Source organism: Abramis brama (assembly GCF_963993115.1).
Source record: "Abramis brama genome assembly, chromosome: 6".
NCBI lineage: Eukaryota > Metazoa > Chordata > Actinopteri > Cypriniformes > Leuciscidae > Abramis > Abramis brama.
The window spans coordinates 19,585,081-19,605,389 of NC_139968.1; the positions used below are offsets into that span (position 1 = coordinate 19,585,081).

The window sequence follows — 20,309 nt, forward strand, 5'->3', positions numbered from 1 at the left end:
TACGTTTACACGACAACGATGAATTTGAATTCCTTTGAATTTTCCGCATACAGACAACACCATTGTCAAAATGATCCCCATTCACACGGATCTGTGAAATGACTAAAATCGTTGTATTCTGCTGCCAGGCCATTAGATGGCAATGTACACGTATATAGATTGTACACGTAATAGGCATGTGCATGACGTCATCGTTTTCAGAGATTCGCATTTTTGTGGTTTATACAAAGACTGTTTTCAAAAACTTGCACTTTGAAACACGTTTTCAAAAGTTAGCGTTTTCAGGCACCCAAAACGCCGTTGTCGTGTAAATGAACGGCCAAAACCCCAAAAAAAGGTTTACGTTTTGAAACGTTGAAAACGGTGTTGCGTAAACAACCCTTAAATCTAACCTCACATACTATTTAGAATGGATAGGATGCACATTTGGACGCAGGGCTGGTTAGCGTAGCCCAATTAGCTAGCAATTAGCTAACAATAGTAGATGCTGTAACTACACCATATGGCTCTAAAGAGCATCTTTCTCCATTGGCAGCCATTCAAAATAGCTGTGTATTCCGACAAAATAAAAGTTGTTGCAAAAAACATATATATTGCTTATTATAGTATATATTTACCAGTTTACCATTAGGCCATATGATATCTATGTATATGTGGTCACACTTTAGATGAAATGCACCACAGAGGTCTGAAACGGATGGGTTCCGTTCTACTTTAGGTTGTAGCTCCATCCGTATCAGACCAGACTGTCTGATCCCTGAAGTGACAGCCTCCATTACCCGTCTGCTTAAATCCCTTCCTACTCCGTGTGCCCCCCCCCATCCCTCTAGGCACAGTGAGGTCAGGCAGCAGCATCGCTAGAGGGTTGTAAGCACACAGGATCATGGGATTGTTAGGGGGGTTCAGACTTAACACACGTCTGTGTGGGCAAGCAGGATTGGCAAGCGCGCACACGTGGGTGGTTTTGTGCGAGACGGAAAGAGGGAGCCGGAGAAGAAAGGAGAGAGAGAAATAATGGGAACCATTCAGATTTTTTTGCACCAGTGAACAGTGAATACTGGGAGGTCTCATACCGGAGATGATGTACATCACTCTGTTGTGTTTTGTGATGTCATAATACTTGGCCTTGAGTCAATAACATGTCAGTTAGCTTTCATTCAGTTCTTCTCCACTGTGTCCAACACTGATTTTGGCACTGCTTGGGTTGAATCTCACGAAATCTGTCACAAACACGTCCAGGTCATATTTCACTTCAAAATCTAAATGAATAAATATGCATATCTTTCATCTTTCATGCATATCATTTCCCCACCCAAATTCTCACTACTGTAACAGAAATGCAAAAATATGTTATTCTCATTACTGTTATGTTAATTTAACATGCATTAAAAAGCTAGCTATTATATATAAAAAAAGTATGTCTTAAATTATATTTATTGGCTTTTCTGATCAATTATAGATTAAATGCACTAATCCAATTAATTGATCTGCATATCTTGTGAGTAATTTGATTAACATTTCCACTCCCAAATTCTCATTACCGTAATGTAAATAGATCAATTAAATAATAGGCCTGTCAATTTAACATGTTAAATTAGCGTGATTAATTATTTAGAGAAAATTATTAGTTAGGGTATTATTAAAAATATATATTAAATGTCTTAAATTATCTTTGTTGGATTTTCTGAGCAAATATTAATTATGTGCACTAATCTATTTAATTATTATGCATATTTTATAAGTAATTTAATTAACTAGAAATACATTTTTAAAAATTGACTAACAGTGCTTTATTAATTCAGCTTCAAGATGCCTATTTTTAGGACCATTAAGATTTTTGTATGGTGACAAATTGACAATTAAACACATTGCCCGCTATATATGTCGCTACAGTAATGCATTTTTTTAATTTATTTTAATTTAATATACAGTATAATAAATTACAGTAATGTGAATGTAACGAGAAAATTGTGAATAACAAAAAAAAGAAAAGAAGTAAACCTGAACACATTATGGTAATGAGGAATTGGGGCAGGAAATGTGCTTAATTCTCGAACAAAAATAACGCCCTCATGTTTCTCCTTTTGATTTCTGAGAGAAACAGTGTGTTTTTTGTGAGATTCACTCACTCACTCACTCACTTTTCAGGAGACAAGTGAAACCCATCCATTTCTCTTTTAATTTTTTATTTCTTTCACACACATGCTCACCCACACATCCAGTGTGCTGTGATGGGACCGTACATCAGCTCTCACACACACACACACACACACATGTGAGTCTGCTGCGTTCGAGCTCGGCTCTTAAAGGGAAAGGCCCGTGCAGATGCGGCTTGTTAGCATGGTGACGGAGGCACTCCATCAGAACCGCAAGAACACAACATGGCAAACAACAAGACTGTGGCTTCCATGCTAAATCTGGCTGAGAAAAGTAACATGCACTGAATCTAACAAGAAAGATCCTTAGCAATATTCATGCATACAAATACTTGTTTACCAAGACATGTCGAATATTCAAATTTTCAGTATAATTTTTTGTGCACAATTTCATGACAATTAAGCACATAAAATTATATTAAGCATTTCAATTTGACACTAATGTTACACTATAAGTTTGGGGTTGGTAAGATTTTGTGATGTTTTTGAAAGAAGTCTCTTTTATCTCTCTTTTAGTCTCTTTGAAAGAAGGCTGCATTTATTTGATCAAAAATACAGTAAAAACGGTAATATTGTGAAATATTATTACACTTTAAAACAACTGTTTTCTATTTATATAGGCCTATGTTTTAAAATGTAATTTATTCCTGTGATGGTAAAGCTGAATTTTCAGCATTTGTGTTTTTCAATTTTCACTGCTGAATATAAGTATTAATTTCTTAAAGTAAAAAATTAAAAAAAAAATTAAAAGACAGTGTATTAAAAATAATATTAATAAAACGTAGTATAAAACTTTATTTTACAAAATAATTTGTAAGTTATTGAAATATTAAAATGATAAAATAACTGTAAAATTGCTTCGTGAAATCTGTACGGTAAAGTAAAGTCGTTTCTTGCCTTGCCACAGTAACAAACAACAGTAACTCTGTCACCTCGGGCTATTGGCCGAATCCCTGTGTTTAGTCGGATGGTCTCTCTTACAGATCCCTTTTTAAGCGTCTTATTCCACAGCAATAAATATGGCCTGTCAGACTTCTAAGGGCCCGAGTGAAGAAGTGTGAAAGATCAGAGGGTTTGCGTGAGTCAGGGTTGAGTCACAGGAGTGGTCAGTTCTGTGGGTGTTTTGGGTTGTCTTTCCTCTCTGGGGGCCTCACACAGACTGCAGCGCTATGCCAGTCTTGACATTCTCCTGGGTCTATTGTTCTGGTCTAAGATCAGCTATACTTTTGACTATTTTGGTTTTGATCTACCAGAAAAAGTGGTAGAATATTATTAGATTTGCCTATTATTTCCACAGCTTGACTTCTTAGTTAAATTACACTCAAAAGTGTGATCAAAAATCAAAAATTTTGACAAATCCGTGTTTTGATTTGCTCCCAGGGGATGCTACTGTATATTAAAGTGCCCCATTATGCTTTTTCGAATATTACCTTTCATGCAATGCAGCTGTTTGTGAAGGTAACATGTCTGCAAAGTTTTAAAGATCAAATTAAAATTATTGTCTCCTAAAAGTAATAATTAATTCTGAACTGCAGAAATGAATCGTCAGCAATTCCAGTCTCACTTCCTGTACAAACCTACGTAACTGTGTAACAAATTTGCATAATGCCAGCCTATGCTCTTCACTGGCTGCCCGCGATCAACGTCTAATTTGACCCTCAAACAATGTAGTTGTAGCTGAGACTGGAAGAGTTTGGTTCGTGTTGTGGACATGTCGAGATGACGCTGTTTTCACCTCCAAAGGATGAGGATTAGCGCTGGATTGATTCGGGAAAAACAACTCCGTCATTACTGTTCGTATCACTGTGTAAACAACCGCTGAGAAAGCCTCTGGAGCTGAAATTCAGATATGGTAATGGACAGACGGGGCTATCTGACCAATCAAAGAGTAGACCAGTCACAACAGACTGGGCCATCTGCTCAATCAGAACAGAGTAGACCAATCACAAGAGACTGGGCATATGACCAATCAGAGCAAAGTAGACCAATCACAACAGACTGGGCCATCTGATCAATCAGAACAGAGTAGACCAATCACAACAGACTGGGCCATCTGACCAATCAGAACAGAGTAGACCAATCACAACAGACTGGGCCATCTGACCAATCAGAACAGAGTAGACCAATCAAAACAGACTGGGCCATCTGACTAATCAGAGCAGTGTAGACCAATCACAACAGACTGGGCCATCTGACCAATCAGAACAGAGTAGACCAATCAAAACAGACTGGGCCATCTGACTAATCAGAGCAGTGTAGACCAATCACAACAGACTGGGCCATCTGACCAGTCAGAACAGAGTAGACCAATCAAAACAGACTGGGCCATCTGACTAATCAGAGCAGTGTAGACCAATCACAACAGACTGGGCCATCTGACCAATCACAACAGAGTAGATCAATCACAACAGACTGGGCATCTGACCAATCAGTACAGAGTAGACCAATCAAAACAGACTGGGCCATTTGACTAATCAGAGCAGTGTAGACCAATCACAACAGACTGGGCCATCTGACCAATCAGAACAGAGTAGACCAATCACATCAGACTGGGACATCTGACCAATCAGAGCAGGGTAGGCTCGTGGAAAGGCGGGGTTTAGAGAGACTAAATTACTGAACGAACCGTTTTCAGACTCTTTGAGGAATGAGGTGATGTTCAATGTATATTATGATAAAAGTAAAGTGTTTTTGGTCCTTTAATGCAGTGGTTCCCAACCCTGCTCCTGGAGTACCCCCAACACTGCACGTTTTCTTTGTCTCCCTAATCAAACACACCTGATTCAACTCATCAGCTCATTATCACATGGGTTAATGAGCTGATGAGTTGAATCAGGTGTGTTTGATTAGGGAGACAAAGAAAACGTGCAGTGTTGGGGGTACTCCAGGAGCAGGGTTGGGAACCACTGCTTTAATGCATGTAAATCTTTTGCGGGTGTTAAATCACAATTGAACCAAAATGAGGGAACAAATAAGAATGATTTAATAAGTCTATATATGTATATTTAAAGGGATAGTTCACTTTGAAATTAAATTTTGGTATGTTTTAGCTTACCTCAAGGGCATCCAAGATGTAGGTGTCTTTTTTTCCCGCAGTAGTTTCAATTTTTATATTTTTAGGTCAAACCGTTCTTGTCTGTCAGTCATATAATGCAGGTCTATGGTCACCACCTCAAAGAGCATGCACAGAGTCCAAATTAAAGCAATTCCTCATCGTCCAAATTAAACAATTCCCCATCGTAAGTACACATTGATGGCCTAAGACACGAAACGAGCGGTTTGTGTGAGAAAACGAACAGTATTTATATAGTTTTTACCTTTTGTACACAGCCACGTCCAAGTGATCTGAGGGCGCGGGCGCTTCCTAGTGTGTGACGTGTGCGCAGACTGGTGCATAGATATATACACTAGATGTCGCCTTAAAGACATTCGTTCCAATGAACTGCCGTAGACAAGGCGACATCTAGTGTATATCTATGCACCAGTCTGCGCCCGCGCCCTCAGATCACTTGGACGTGGCTGTGTACAAAAGGTAAAAACTATATAAATACTGTTCGTTTTCTCACACAAACCGCTCGTTTCGTGTCTTAGGCCATCAATGTGTACTTACGATGGGGAATTGTTTAATTTGGACGATGGGGAATTGCTTTAATTTGGACTCTGTGCATGCTCTTTGAGGTGGTGACCATAGACCTGCATTATATGACTGACAGACAAGAACGTTTTGACCTAAAAATATCAAAATTGAAACTACTGCGGAAAAAAAGACACCTACATCTTGGATGCCCTTGAGGTAAGTTAAAACATACCAAAATTTAATTTCAAAGTGAACTATCCCTTTAATTATAATATATTTAATAAATATATATGTATATATATATATATGTATTTTTTTTATTTTTTTATTTGAATATGTTCCTTGAGGTTCACTTATATGCGGAAAAACTATTATTTTCAACCTTCTGACCCTCTGTGTGAAATAATCCGTTTTTAAGGTGCGGCTCCTTTAAGGCTTGCTTCATCAGTTGGCTGCTTCATCTTTCAACAAAATTTCTTCGCAAAACTCTCCATTAGGCCGTGTGTCCACCAAAGCGTTTTTCCACGCGGCTGGCGTGTTTTTTCAATTGTTTTCAATGGGAACGCCGCGTTTTTTAAACGCCATGAGCGTAACGAGGCGCTGAGCGTCTTTTTCACGCTGAAGCGCTGAGTGTTCGGCGTTTTTTACAGGTCGCCGAGAGTTGAAGAATGTTCAACTTTGGGTAAAACGCTGCGCTCATCACTGTCACTTTTTACCCAACCGACCAATCACAGTGGAGGAGGGGCGGGACTAAAACCACACCGACCAACTGTCACAACATTCTTTCTGTACAACGACATCAACCAGCAGAGCTAACCAAACAAAATGAATGAAAAATAAATTTTTAGTATGAAACAAATTATCTGCGAACTCAGTTACAAGTAAACTGTGCTGCGGATATTCTGTATCATAGCAACGAAGCGTCTCAACTGAAAAAACACTGCGCTGCCAAAACGCTCTCAAGCGCCCACAGCCAGGCGTTTTCAGCAGAGCGTCTAGCGTTTTCAGCTGGCTAAAAACGCTTTGGTGGACACACGGCCTTACACTGTGCCTCGTTTACAAAACAAAATGCTCCGAGCAAACATAAAATCCTCCGAAATGATCCGGGACGCCGTTAAAATATGACCAATGCCAATGATTATAATGGGTTCTATTTACTTTTGATGCAACGCATTTAGTCAAATGTCAGCCGTTAAGCGACTGAATGCCAGTGGGCGGGGCCTATAGTGCGATGATGTATAACTATTCGTCAATGTCTTGCTCTGGAGGCAGTCATATGCAAATATATTTGCTTGTGTGACTTTAAAGAAGACTTTTTAAGAAGTTTAAAGCTAAATTCCCTGCTTAACAACTGTGACGTACGAATTGTGGCCAAATGTAGGTGCACAAATCAACAATGGGTTTAAAAACACTCAAAAAACAACTCTATGGAGATTTGAGATGCTCAAGGAAAGCTGAATGTCTCTAAAGCACATCTGATAGAGATCCAGCTGTCATGACGAGACACTAAAGTAGTCTCTGCCGTGAGATGTTCCATAGCCTCATGGAAATCAAATCTTTGGATGTGTCGTTTCTCATTTAATGTCATAATTTGAATATTTACAGTTAAATTTAAAAAATGGCGAAACCTCAGCTATGACGGACACCAAATGATAGCGACAGAATAAAATCATACTTTATGCCTTGGTTCACCCGCTGATGTCATTACCCCAAGCATGCTCCTTCAGCAAATGAGACTTTATGAAGATGATAAAACAGAGAGGCATAACTTTCAGATGATGCATTTCATTCTTATTTGCTTTTTATTGAAAATGATTCACCAGTTGATTTGGCCACAATATCCAATGTATGCTCCTAAAATGTACAATATGCAGGATGTGCGAGCATTCAAACACACCTGCATTTTGACTCTTTCCATATGTTTGTAACCATTAAGCTTTATTATGAGTCCCAGAGCTAATTCTTAGGATGATACATAGTCTTTCTCCTCAATTCCATATATTTCCCCCCAAAATATACAGTTTTTATGTGTACGCTAGGGTATGTATACAGTGCATGTGATGAGAAGTACATTTCATATTCTTATGGCGTATAGGCGTAGCGCAAGTTTAGGTGATAAATGACGAACAGAAATGACGATAGAAACTCAGTGGATAAAGCAAAACAAAATGCCGGTCACGAATCAGAAGTCTAAAACAAGAAGTTTTAAAGAAATTTTTTGGACGAGTTCGATATAAGAGTAGAGAAGCTACGTCCTACATCGGGTCAGAGGTCACTCTTCTGCCGGAACTCGACTCTCTCATGAACGTGCATGCAGTCGTTGCCAGAAGCCAGTGATTATAATATGGATATTTTTCAGAAGGCATTTATTAACCCACTGGAGTATGGATTACTTTAATGATGGATGGATGCGCTTTATGGGGCTTCAAAAACTCTGGCACTATTCAATGCCATTATAAAGCTTGGAAGAGCCAGGATATTATTTAACTCCGATTGTGTTCGGCTGAAAGAAGAAAGTCATATACACCTAGGATGGCTTGAGGGTGAGTAAATTATGGGATAATTTTCATTTTAGGGTGAACTATTCCTTTAAGGCGGTCCCGCCCACTTGCCAAAAAAACGTCATCAGTGAAGAGATGTTGAGGCAAAAGGAAGTTAATTTAATTAAAGATTAGGAAGGCAAATGAATTAAACAAAAGAATGTACACGGATAAATAATTTAAAATAAATACTTAATGATCAGTTTGTAGCCTAGGCCTATTTCATGGTGACTTTAAATATTATGTGTTGTCATTTGTAGAACACACCTACAAACACGATCCAAAATCAACCACAAAATGGATATCAGATAGCGAGGAATGTTAGTCATCTTGAAAATTTCAAACAGCATTCTATCTAAAATTGTCAAACAAACCTTAAGTTAAAATAATGGACATAACAATGCCTCAGATTCCCAATCTTGGAACACAAGCGTAAATTCTTACTTTCAAAACCTCAAAGTCATACACGAAGGCCCGAGGCAATGTTAGCGTCTTTTCCATTTCAGCCCCTGTGCCAAGTAAACACGGGAAGAGTGTGCGTTCCCCTTTAAGAGGCCCCCACCTCTCCTGGCGCAGCGGGAGGCAGAACACATTCCTGGAACAGCGCGCGAGAGAGAAAAAAATCACCAGCGACCTGTTTCAAGTCCCCCCAATAGAAACTGTGCCTGATTTGTGGCCAATGTTGGAGATGTAAAAAAAAAAAAAAAAAAAAAAAGGGAGAGAAGAGGAGGAGGAGGAGGTGGGGGAGAGGGAAAACACTAAAGGGGGTAGCTATGGAGATAGAACGTTTTCCTGGCTGCTTTCTTTGACAGGTGTTGAGTGGGGTAAAAGTCTTAAAACAGAATCCAGCATGTACGCCAAAGGTAAAGGAGCTGTCGTCCCTTCTGATAGTCAAGCGAGAGAAAAGTAAGTGAATTGCGCGCGCTTTAAAGAGTCTCGCTTTGCTTATTGCGGACTCGGAACTTTCTAAAACTGTACGTACTATTGTTTGAAGGTGTATTTAGTGTGAATTTGCTCTCTGGAGTGATATTCCCTGGATCTTTCTAACTTTATAGCCGGTTGTGGCACTTTAATGGTTTTAGGTGTCCATGCATTTCGATTTTATTTAAGTTTGGGTGCGCACGTGAACGCTTGAACTGTCCAATGCATCCAATCTTGAGTGATGTTGCATGCTTCCATCTCTCATTTTGTGGCTTGTGCATCTTTTGCATCAACATTAGTTGCCGTGCATCTGTTGTTTATGAGTTAAATTGGTGGATACATACATCCGAGTCTTTTTCTCGTGAATTTCAGACAAAGTTTTGGAGATGTTTAGTACGCGATCGTGTTTGGTTTGAACTCAATGTTATTTTTATCTCATCACGTTTTCCTTTGCGTTTTAAAGCAGACTGATAAGATATTTGAGCAATTCCAACATTTGTTTTGCTACAAGTAACACCGATGCGTGCATATCCCCTGATTCTTTTTTAATATTCAGTGTTTTGTTGAAAGGTGAAGCACCGGCTGTTTATGAAAACTCATGTTGCTTCAAGTTTTGGTGACTTTTCCACACTGCATAGTGTAATATTTTATGGCACTACATCACCATGTGATCTTAACACTGTTGTGTACAATCTGTTGCCATAGAAACAACCTTACAAACCTTAAATGTAATAAAGTCTTGTAAAAGTGACCTATAATATTCATAAATCTGTCATATGGGGGTCATAGGCTACTGTGTCAGACTTGGAGTCTGCAATAGTATGCGAGGAGTCTGAGATGATTTTCAGCTGTTGTGGACCTATAACACACTTAAAGGAATATTATAAGGTTAAACTGCATGAACGGACTGTGAATATGATGTATAGGAGATCAGCATCCTTTTGTGAAGGTGAGAGAAGTTGCTAACAAGACCATCTTTGTATGGAAATTCTGAAGGAAAGTGAGCTTTTTCAAACATGTCTGGAGTCATTTTATCATTCAGATGTTGCTTTTCACTTTAAGAATACTCATTTCAATGTTATGTTGTAGTTTTTGCGTGAAAAGCTTCCCAAAAGTTCTCCTTTACAATGTGTTCTCTTTCCAAGAAACTTTCACTTAGCCTGACATTTTCATTTCGTCTCTCTTATAATAATGAATGTGAAGTTGTATGGGTCCATCATTCAGGTTTAGTGCAAGGATGTGGACGGCTCCTCAAGTGTTGGTGCCACGGTCGCTGCATTAACACTGCAGGTTACTTTTTCTCGTGTTGTGTTAAAAAATGTGGTGTTGTGACCACACAGGCTTTGTTTAGTCAAATTTGTCGGCACTAGTCAAGCAAAGGCTCCATTAACCTCAAGGAACTGGTTTCATAGTCAGCTTAGGTCTAATGAAGTTTAAACATCATCCACTGGCATCCATGGCAAGTTTGCATGGAGAAACCGCATGGAAAAAGTGCACTATGAGGGTTCTACGAATCAGTAATGTCAAGTTTATGGCGTCATTCTTGACTTTAATTAGCTTTAAACCGATATCCATGCTCTGGTTCATCAAAGTTTAGTGTGCACGGCTCAGGTTCGGAAGATTCGATTAGATTTCACAAATGAGCTGGAATGCCACAAGAAATTGCGCATTGTGTTTTTTGGAGTGGAAATTAATGAAAACAGATTCTGGTCTGGGTCTCCATCTCTTATTTTCCCTCAACATCTTGAGCACTTCTCTGGGTTCCCTGAGTTTATTGGTGTGTCTAAGAGGCAGCGAGTAGGTCTGAATGCATGGTTTTGATTTCATCCAGATGGTTCAGCCCCCTTCATAGAGGTGTTTTCAGCTACATATAAAGGGAATCAGGCATGCACACAGAAACAGGACGTTGTTCTTATGAAGAGCGTCTGATTTGCTCTGTTTTGGATAAACGTTGCTCTCAGACATAGATGAGAATCAATTAATTTTCCATCTTGGATAGCTGGATGTATGGCTTTTCAAGTTTACTTTGAAGAGAGATGTTCTCTGTAATTATTTCGGGGCATATTTAATGATCGCTCTCAGTTGTAACGCGGAAATGTCTGTTTTGTGCGTGCGTGTTTTCTAAAAGAGCGCTCGGTCCGCTTTCATCAGAATAATCGAGATGGATTGCCTCATGAAAGTTTATCAACATTTTTTATTTAGCGCTATTGCTTTAATGAATTTTTCTGTCAATCTTTGGTTATGAATGAAGGATCAGCCAAGTTGTGTCACAAAGTACAAGGATGTGGAACCAGGCCACACCAACAATATTATGACAGCACTTATCATGATGTCAATGGAACAATCAGGCCACTTGTGATAGGTTTGCGAACCATTTATGTGCTAAAATCGAGTTTTCAGTTTGCCTATAAGTTGCATCTAAGCTAGCATGTTGTCTTGTGACCTGCACTTAGTATAGTCAGAATCAAAACAGATTTATTTATTGGTATCTGCAGATTGTATAGTTGTACATGTTCATTAAACATTACATTTACCTTTTGCCAATCATCATTTATCTTTAAAAACAATAATTTAATACCAATACCAATGCTAATCTCTAATTTTCATGATGTACATCATAATGTTGTGATGCCTAAAGTAACTTGTAGAATTTAAAATCATTGTTTAGTTAGTGTTCATTTTGTTAACGGAAACTGACGAAATTAGTTTTTTCCATGACTAAGACAAGTAGATGACGAGACGACACCAAGGTCATTAAACGATTACTGTGATTATATTAACATGCTATGTCATTGACGAAAAAAGACTAGACTAGAATGACTGAAAGACTAAAACGAACAAAATCTCTTTAGTTTTGACGAAAAAAGGAGGCAAAATATTACAGCCTGCTGTACAAGCGTTCATGTTTGCAGTTGCCAGATGTCACAAACTTAAAGCTGATTCTTGAACGTGGGAAATCTCGTAGTCAAACTTGACTTTAGAGTAAACAAACATGGCGGATGAAGGGCGGGAAGAAATGGTGATAATAGTGTTTGGACTGCTTTTTACAGAAAAAACAGAATTTGGTTTGGATGATGATGTCGTGTTATGCTTCCGTCAGCTTGCTTTTTGATTGGGTTTCGTTTTGTTCCACATGACAAACTACAAGAGTGTTTGTCCTCGGGGTTCCCCTCACATATCAGGATTTCTGATCGTAAATATTCAACATTTTGGATATTTATGATTTGAGATCGGCGCTCCGACGTTCTTCCGAGCAGAATTAATCACTATTAACGCGCATCACACCACTGGAAAATCTGATAAGATGATCTGTAGAACCATCAGAACATCTAGGATTGTCAGAAGGGGAGAATTTGGCCCAAAAACAGGCCTATTATCTTGTAGTGTGTGGGTGTATTAAAAGGATACAATTTACTTTGCAATCTGGCAACCATGCGCTCTCTACACTGTGGAAGAAACACTGATGATCTGAAAACACAGACAAACCAATAAACTGGGAATATTCTTTTTAAATAAGCGTCTGTTTTCTGTCACGAGCCACTTGCGATGTTCGCTGCGACTAAATCTGCGATCAAACATCCTCAGTGATGAAATGTAATAAATCCAAACATGAATCCCAACTATACTGTTTGCTATTGTGATCAAATAAAAAAAACATTGTCATTTGGGATTATTGGAATTGCTATTAGGAATGTCACTGTTTTAATTTTTGTCAAAACTGTTAATTTGTAGGATAAATAGCCTATAATGAATCAGGAGACTGAGGTAAAATAAACTGTGTATGGGTTGACATTCTCTTGATTTCTGCTTATAAATGAAAGTGCAATAATTCTGATGGAATGTCAAAATCAATTTCTCAAATTACAACATTTATTACAATTATAATTTTGAGCAAAATCATGATTATCAATTTAATCGTCAATAACCAATAAATAATCGGCCAGAACTTTAAAATATGTGCAGTCTTACAAAACAGAAATTGTGCAAATGCCAACAGGGATGAGTTGTTTGACATGCACTAAAAAAAAAAAGTGGTGTGGAAACAATTTCCACTTAGAAATTTCTAAGTTTCAGAATTAATAACAAAGAGACAGGAAGTAACACATGAAATATTGAAGAAGACAAACATTTTCTAGTAAAACATAGTATGATGAAACTACACCAGGTACTGGTTTGCTTTTCTCAAATTTGGGTTCTGAAACAAAACTAGAGACCCCCTGGTGCATGATATCCCTTAACTTCACTCAAAAACTTTCTAGCTCTCCTCACATGCTCTTCACCTTCACCCCAGACCCTGCAACTGAATTATTGAAACAGAGACAGCAAAGTTAATTTGTTAACTGTCTGTGCTTAAGCTAGCTAAACTTGGCTCTGCCTCTTTTATGTATAAACGGAGTCTTGACTGGGAGCCTCGGGCGAGATGTCAAGATGTGTTCTCAGGTTAAGTCAGGAGAGCTCATCATAATGAGACCGGACACACAGCGAGCCGCCACGCCTGAATGGCAGAGCAAAAGCAGAACCTTGTCAGATATTCCTGTCCATCATCGCCGTATCGGCATCCATGCAGACGTCCGTGCACCGCTGTCAAGGTCTAAATTATCCCTGCTGCGCGCCTCTCAGAAGCAGGCGTGTGAAAACGATAGCTTTCGACCGGTCTTATGGAGTCATTAATCTAAATATTAAGTCAATAGGTCCGCCTTCCTATTGCACCCCGAGCTGTTGTATTGCATGAGGATTAGTCGAACGCACACTGAGCATCTCAGCCTGTTGATCCTCCACCTGCGGTCTCGCTATTAGTCGAAATAACGATATGTTCCTCTGACAGTATGACAAAAAGCGCTCCCTAAAGCCCACTGTATATGAAGTCCTTCACAATAATGCCTCAGGCCAAGAGCAGGAACTCATCTTCAACCTGCAGAAGATCCTCAGATTATCTAGAGTTTACAATGAAAATGTAATCCAGCCACTTGTGGGAATCTCTGTTTGATCCATCTCAACGCCAGCTGGGTTCAATTGAGCAGACTTGTGCTGTCCGGTACATAACTCTGACTAAAGGTCCAGTGGGATGTCTGAACGACGACTAGTTGACTAGTTTTAACCAGTGTTGTGTTGTAAGGCTACGTCTGCATTAAAGGGATAGTCAACATTTACTCACCCTCATGTTCCAAAAGAAGATATTTTGAAGAATGTTGGTAACCAGACAGTTAACGACACCTTTAGTATATTTGTTTTGCATTTTTTCTTACTATGGAAGTCAACGGCACCTACTGTCAACTTTCTGGTTACCAACATTCTTTAAAAAAATAGGCTATTTTGTGTTCAACAGAAGAGAGAAACTCATACAGGTTTGGAACAACTTGAATGTGAGTAAGTAATAGAAACATTTTAATTTTTGGGTGAGCTATCCTTTTAATCCGGATGCATTCGAAAATGGCGTTTTCGTTTCAAAACACTTTCTGTCCATACTAGTATTTACAAGTTTCTATTCCACACCGAAATGTCGGAAAATGCTAAAATCAGCTTACTGCGATGCATAAAATGTAATAAAAGTTCATTGAAATAAGACAGAGAGACCAGTTCTAATAAAGTTATCAAGCTGTTCTTCTGGCTTGATCATTTTAGCAAAATATACATAATATACACTTACTGTTGTGTCCACTCAGTCACTGTTCCATGTCTGGTCTAAAACGCAATTGCCCTCATGTTTTGCCGCAGGACAATTGCTGGTAAATTTTCTGTCATCTTTGCAGGAATGTAATTGTACAAAAAAACATTTATCTTGAGCAATACTGTGAAAGTCAATGGCACATAGACTGAAAAAAGTGATCAGTTGACAACTTAATTTTAAGGCAACGGGTTTCCTCACAGTAAATAAACTTCATGCATAATTGAAAAAAATAAGTTATGTGGAATTGTCAAGTTCCCATAACTTAATTTTTTCAATTACGGATACGTTTATTTGCTTAAAGCTACAATATGTAATTTTTTTCATCGCTAACCTCTTACAATAACAAAGGCGTAGGTTGATGACGCAGTGAATAAGCGGAATCATGGAACTTGTCGTCATGCCGATGGATCTAATAATGTTTAAGGATGAGTGAATACATTCATGTTTTTTAACATGACTGTGGTATGAAGCAGGATGTCATTGCTAATAAGAGACACATATCAGCGCCACACGTGAGTCCCGCAGATATAAAGGAATAAGGACATTTCATTCTACTAAACTGTACAGGTCAGTTTATTTGACGAATTAAAATTGTGAAGTAATGCAGCGCTGTTTCACTTGGTCTACACTATCACAGTAAACTGCATTTGAGTGTGTTGAAAGTTATAATGTCATTCTGTGTGTTAGTTTGTTGGCTGTATGAGACTAGCAGTAAGCTAGATCAACATTAGAATAACATACTGATCATATTCTAACATTTCATCATGTTGAGCTATATAACATTGATTAGTTTTATGTACACTTGCTCACCTGTCTAGTACATGCAAGAGCGGCGTCCCTGTCAAGTCGTGACTCGTGAAGCTGTCAAGTCGAAGTTTGTCGCGGACTTGGAGCTCTCGGCATCTCAAACGCCACGCCGATGTTGATCCTCGTTTTATTTCTCCTTTTGTCCCAAAGTCTGCTTGCCATGGTCCATAATGTTTAAACGAGACAACAACAGCATGAGCGTGCCGTTAGACGTAACACAGTTTTCCACGTCTGTCGCCATGGTTACTATGGTAGTACAAGCGGAAACCAGGGGTAACGCGAATATTGCGTCAATGACAGGCGAGAAGGGACGTACACTATTTAAAATTGTGAATTTCTCGGTATTTACAAATTCTTGGAAACATTTAGGATAATGCAAGCACACAATTGAAAGAAATATATAACACTGTGCAAGTGGTTTTTGGATATTTTGATAGAAAATTGTTACATATTGTACCTTTAATAATTTTAAGACAACAGGTTTCCTCACTTTTTTCAAAATTAAGTCAACATATCACTTTTTACAGTGTCGCAGGCACATACCGGTATAATAACCATAGATATCTATCAGTACAATATGCGTCACGACTAGACAATCACCATCATTTTCAAATACCTGTTTTTAGGTGTATCCACTTGGGAGAGTGTCTTCAAAAAGCTGTTTTCACAGGACAAAAATGGCATCTCCGTGTGGATGGAAGTCCTAACATGTTTGTCTAAATGTTAAAGTAGGCACTGTTGTTAAAAATCTCAAAACTAATGAAGATTGAAGAAAAAATGTAGATGAACAAATCAAGTTGTGGAAGTCCATCTTTTTGGGAATGACATTAAAGTGTGGAGATTAATGCTCTTTTCAGGTCAGTGTGTCAGTCAGTTGATGGACGTGGGCGTTCGTGAACTCGTCACATCATTGTGTTCCTCAATCACTTTACTGGAAGAACCTGCGCAGATGTGCTGTTTTTTTGGGGGGAGAAAATTAAGTGTGACACGAGTTCCATGAAATGAATTTCCATTTTTCTAAATGTTAAAAATGACTGTAATTAAATTAGAAGGAAAACTCTGAAATCTTTTCCTCGCATTGCACAAAAGTACAACTTTGTTGACAGCTGTATATATACTTGAGGGTAGCTCCTAAAATGAGTACGTCTGATGAAACACCAAGAAATAATTCAGACGTTTGAGGGGAAAATGAGTCCTTGGTATTTGATCCTTGAAGCTGTTCTTCAGGAGATGCTCTTTAAATAGTAATGGGGAGTGTATTTTGTGGACAGATAATGCATTTTTATTAGGCCTGTCAATTTTTACAATTTCAAATCACGTCAGTTATATATATTACACGTTAGTTATATATAGTATATAATGTATTAATATTTGCAAAAAAAAAGATAATTCAGCATTTCATTACATTTAGATTAGTTTAATGTACATTAGTTTAAAGTGGTTCTCAAAAACAGTTGAATTGCTCTGATGCTAAGAAAACTTAATTCATTTAGGGGTCTGAGTAATTGTATGATTTTAATGTAATTAATAAATTACATTATATATATTTTTTTTTAAATAAATGTACTAAATTACTGTATTCAATCTTAATTGAAAACCCTTATTATTTGTTTAATGAAGGCTACTTTTAATTTAAGGAGCTCATGCTCTGAATTAATTCATGTTCTTTATTGGTGTTTACTTTAATAATTTCTTGGAAAACTTTGTTTTATTCTGAAATTGTATTATTTTTGTTCATATGTATGTTCATGTTTACCGTTTTAAATTAATAATATGCCAATTAAACTTACATCTTACATCATACTTGTATCACTGTTCAAAAGTTTTGGGTAGAATTTGTTTACTGTTCTAAACAATACAGCAAAACAGTAATATTGTCAATTTACAGTTAATATATTTTAATTTATTCCTGTGATCAAAGCTGAATTTTATGCATCATTACTCTTCAGTGTCACATGATCCTTCAGAAATAATTCTAATATGCTGATTTGCTGCTCAAGAAACAGTTATTATTATTATATTATTATAATATTTTTGTGGAAACTGATATATTTTCTTCAGGATTCTTTGACTAACATTCTTTGTAACATTTAGTTATGTCTTTACTGTCACTTTTGATCACTTTAATGCCTTGCTTTAAGAGTCCTTGCTCCATAAACGTATTAATTTCTTTAAAACAAATCTTACTGACCTCAAACTTTTTAATAGCAATGCTCTGATACTTTTTTTGTTGTTGCTGTGGTCAATTGGTATAAAGAATTATGAAATCTCACTTGTGTTGTCATTAACATTGAAGTGTAACACTTAAGTGTTTTCACCTCAAATCTCAGATTTACAAAAATTTTCACCAGTCTGCATTTCCAAGAATGTTTTGCGACTGAGCACCTGTGAGGTTTCAACATGCACCGAAGTGAATTGCTGTAATGTGTTTGCTTGTCCATCTAGAATGGGAAAGCCAGTGGAACAGCATTTTTCTAACTTGGTTTGGGACCAACCCAAAATTGACGATTTAAGGAAAACCCTCAAGTCTCCTGAGATTTACATTGCCTATTTCCTCTTTTGTTTTGCAGGTTAGCTTTATATGTGTATGAGTACTTGCTGCATGTTGGCGCACAGAAATCGGCACAGACCTTCCTGTCAGAGGTAAGTGGTATCGCACAATCATCTTGTTATCGTGTAGTCTAGAAATATGAATAAAATTCAAGGTGGATTTGAGGCCAGAAATGAATACGGTCTTATTGATGAATTAATCAATCAATTCCAATTGCTTTGTTTCAGCAACTGAACTGTTAGCTTTAGAACTGTTCTTTTTGGTGATGTATTGCATATTTACAGTTTGATCTGTATAAACATCATAGTTTCTTATTAAAACGCAACTTCTTATTTAGTAGGATTGTTTTCTCCAAAGCGACCTCCATTTATCTGCTAAAACATTGAAAGGTATTGATCAATAAAGGGAAGTGTCGTTGCTATGATAATACGTAACGTCACCAGCGATTGTGTTTCTGAAAATCAGTTTGAGCGCCACTGAGGGGGCGCGATCAGAGCATTAACATTCGTGCGGCAACTGCTAGCATAGTAAAGTGGATTGCCGGTATGGTTTTTATGGAGCGGTGGAGCTTCTGCTGTAGATGTCAATGCCGTTCTCACTATATGAACATCATATGGAGCTTGAGTACACTACATGTCTGGAGTGGAGGTGATGCCACCACTTCTGTTCAGAACCACTCTTAAACACGACTGCATGTTAAAAGTCTGATTTAATGTTGGCCTCTGTGGGAACAGGTGCAATTGGTTTGTAATACACTCTCAATCTGCTGTAATGCTCTCTTTCAAGGCCAATCAAAGACTTTTATTGGTTTGACTCATTTCTTTAATAATTTATATGGGCTTTGATAGCCTATTCTTTAATTGAATCAAGAAGGCAGTTTGTGTGGAACTTAATTTATTAGCATTTTTCAAGATTTTGCTGACCTGCGGTCTTGAAATGTGTCACACAGTGTGTTTTATCGTGCTTTATATTGGAAGGCATTTATAGTTGTTGGAGGCAGGTGATGTCTATTCAGCTTTTCAATTGGTAATTTGAATGAATATGGAAGCTGTTTTTGACAAGATATGTTTTTTCAGTTATAAAGATGTGTAAATGTTAATTGTTTGACATTATAAGACATTAACACTCTTCTTTAGTGCTTCAGGACCTTTACAGATTGTGAACTTTTCAAATGTTATCATCTATCTTATTGCATTCGCCGCGGCCCTCTGGCACCTGCTGCGTTTGTTTGTGTGGGTATCATTAAGTGCCCTTTTAAAAGCTCCTAGTGTTTTTAAATGTTTCGCTCAGGAAAAAGTTTGACAAAGATGAAGCACTGTGCCAAATTCTGGCCTTGTGCATGTAAGAACCTCCTGGGACTTTGGTCAGACTGGTGAGGTGTTGTCTCTGAATTTTAGCCCAGTATGATACACAGATATTTAAAAACACACCACAGTGCGATATCATGATTTTACACATTTCAATTCCTGGACAACTCCATACGAGTAAGATTCTTTAATAATGGCTTTTAATGCATTTTCATTCAATAATATTCTATTTTCATTCAGATGAGATGTTAGATAAAACTTAAGTAATTTCCCTCTTTTTATCGTGAAATTTAAAGGTATAGCGGAGGATCTTTCCGAATTTTAGATAAGACCCGCCCTCTCCACTTTTTGAAAAGTTTGATTGATTCACCAAGAATGATTGACAATTAGGAGGACCAATAGTATAGGCATTCCACCCGGAAGTAAAAAAATCCTCCACTATACCTTTAATAAGATTAATCAAAAGTTATCAAAAACATTTAAGGCAAAAATCTAAAAGTTTTGTTATTTATTGTTTTTAGCTGCAATTCTTGTACGTTTTGTTGAAATGAAAAGTAATATATGTGAGCATGATGTTTTTAATATATTCCACTTTGTGCATTATCCTAATGCATTTTTAAACCCTAAAGAAGTAGACCGATTGATCGGTTTTGCCGATAACCGTTTGCTGGAACAATCAGTTATCGGCAAAAATCCATACGGATTAGAGCTAGACGATTAGCTAATCGTTAAAATATCACAATCTCGATTCAAACACCCAGGCGATTTCATTCCTAAATGAC

The 20,309-nt window shown here is 37.7% G+C and overlaps 1 protein-coding gene across 1 annotated transcript in view; it reads left to right on the forward strand.

Annotated features, from left to right (window-relative positions):
- Positions 1–8,925: 8,925 nt before the first annotated feature.
- Positions 8,926–20,309, forward strand: part of ssbp4 (single stranded DNA binding protein 4) — a 67,078-nt gene continuing 55,694 nt past the window's right edge. The window contains exons 1-2 of the mRNA XM_084116608.1: positions 8,926–9,179; positions 18,240–18,312. Of these exons, the coding sequence (XP_083972734.1) occupies positions 9,124–9,179; positions 18,240–18,312 (129 nt within the window). The 5' untranslated portion in view covers positions 8,926–9,123. The remainder of the gene's footprint in view (positions 9,180–18,239; positions 18,313–20,309) is intronic.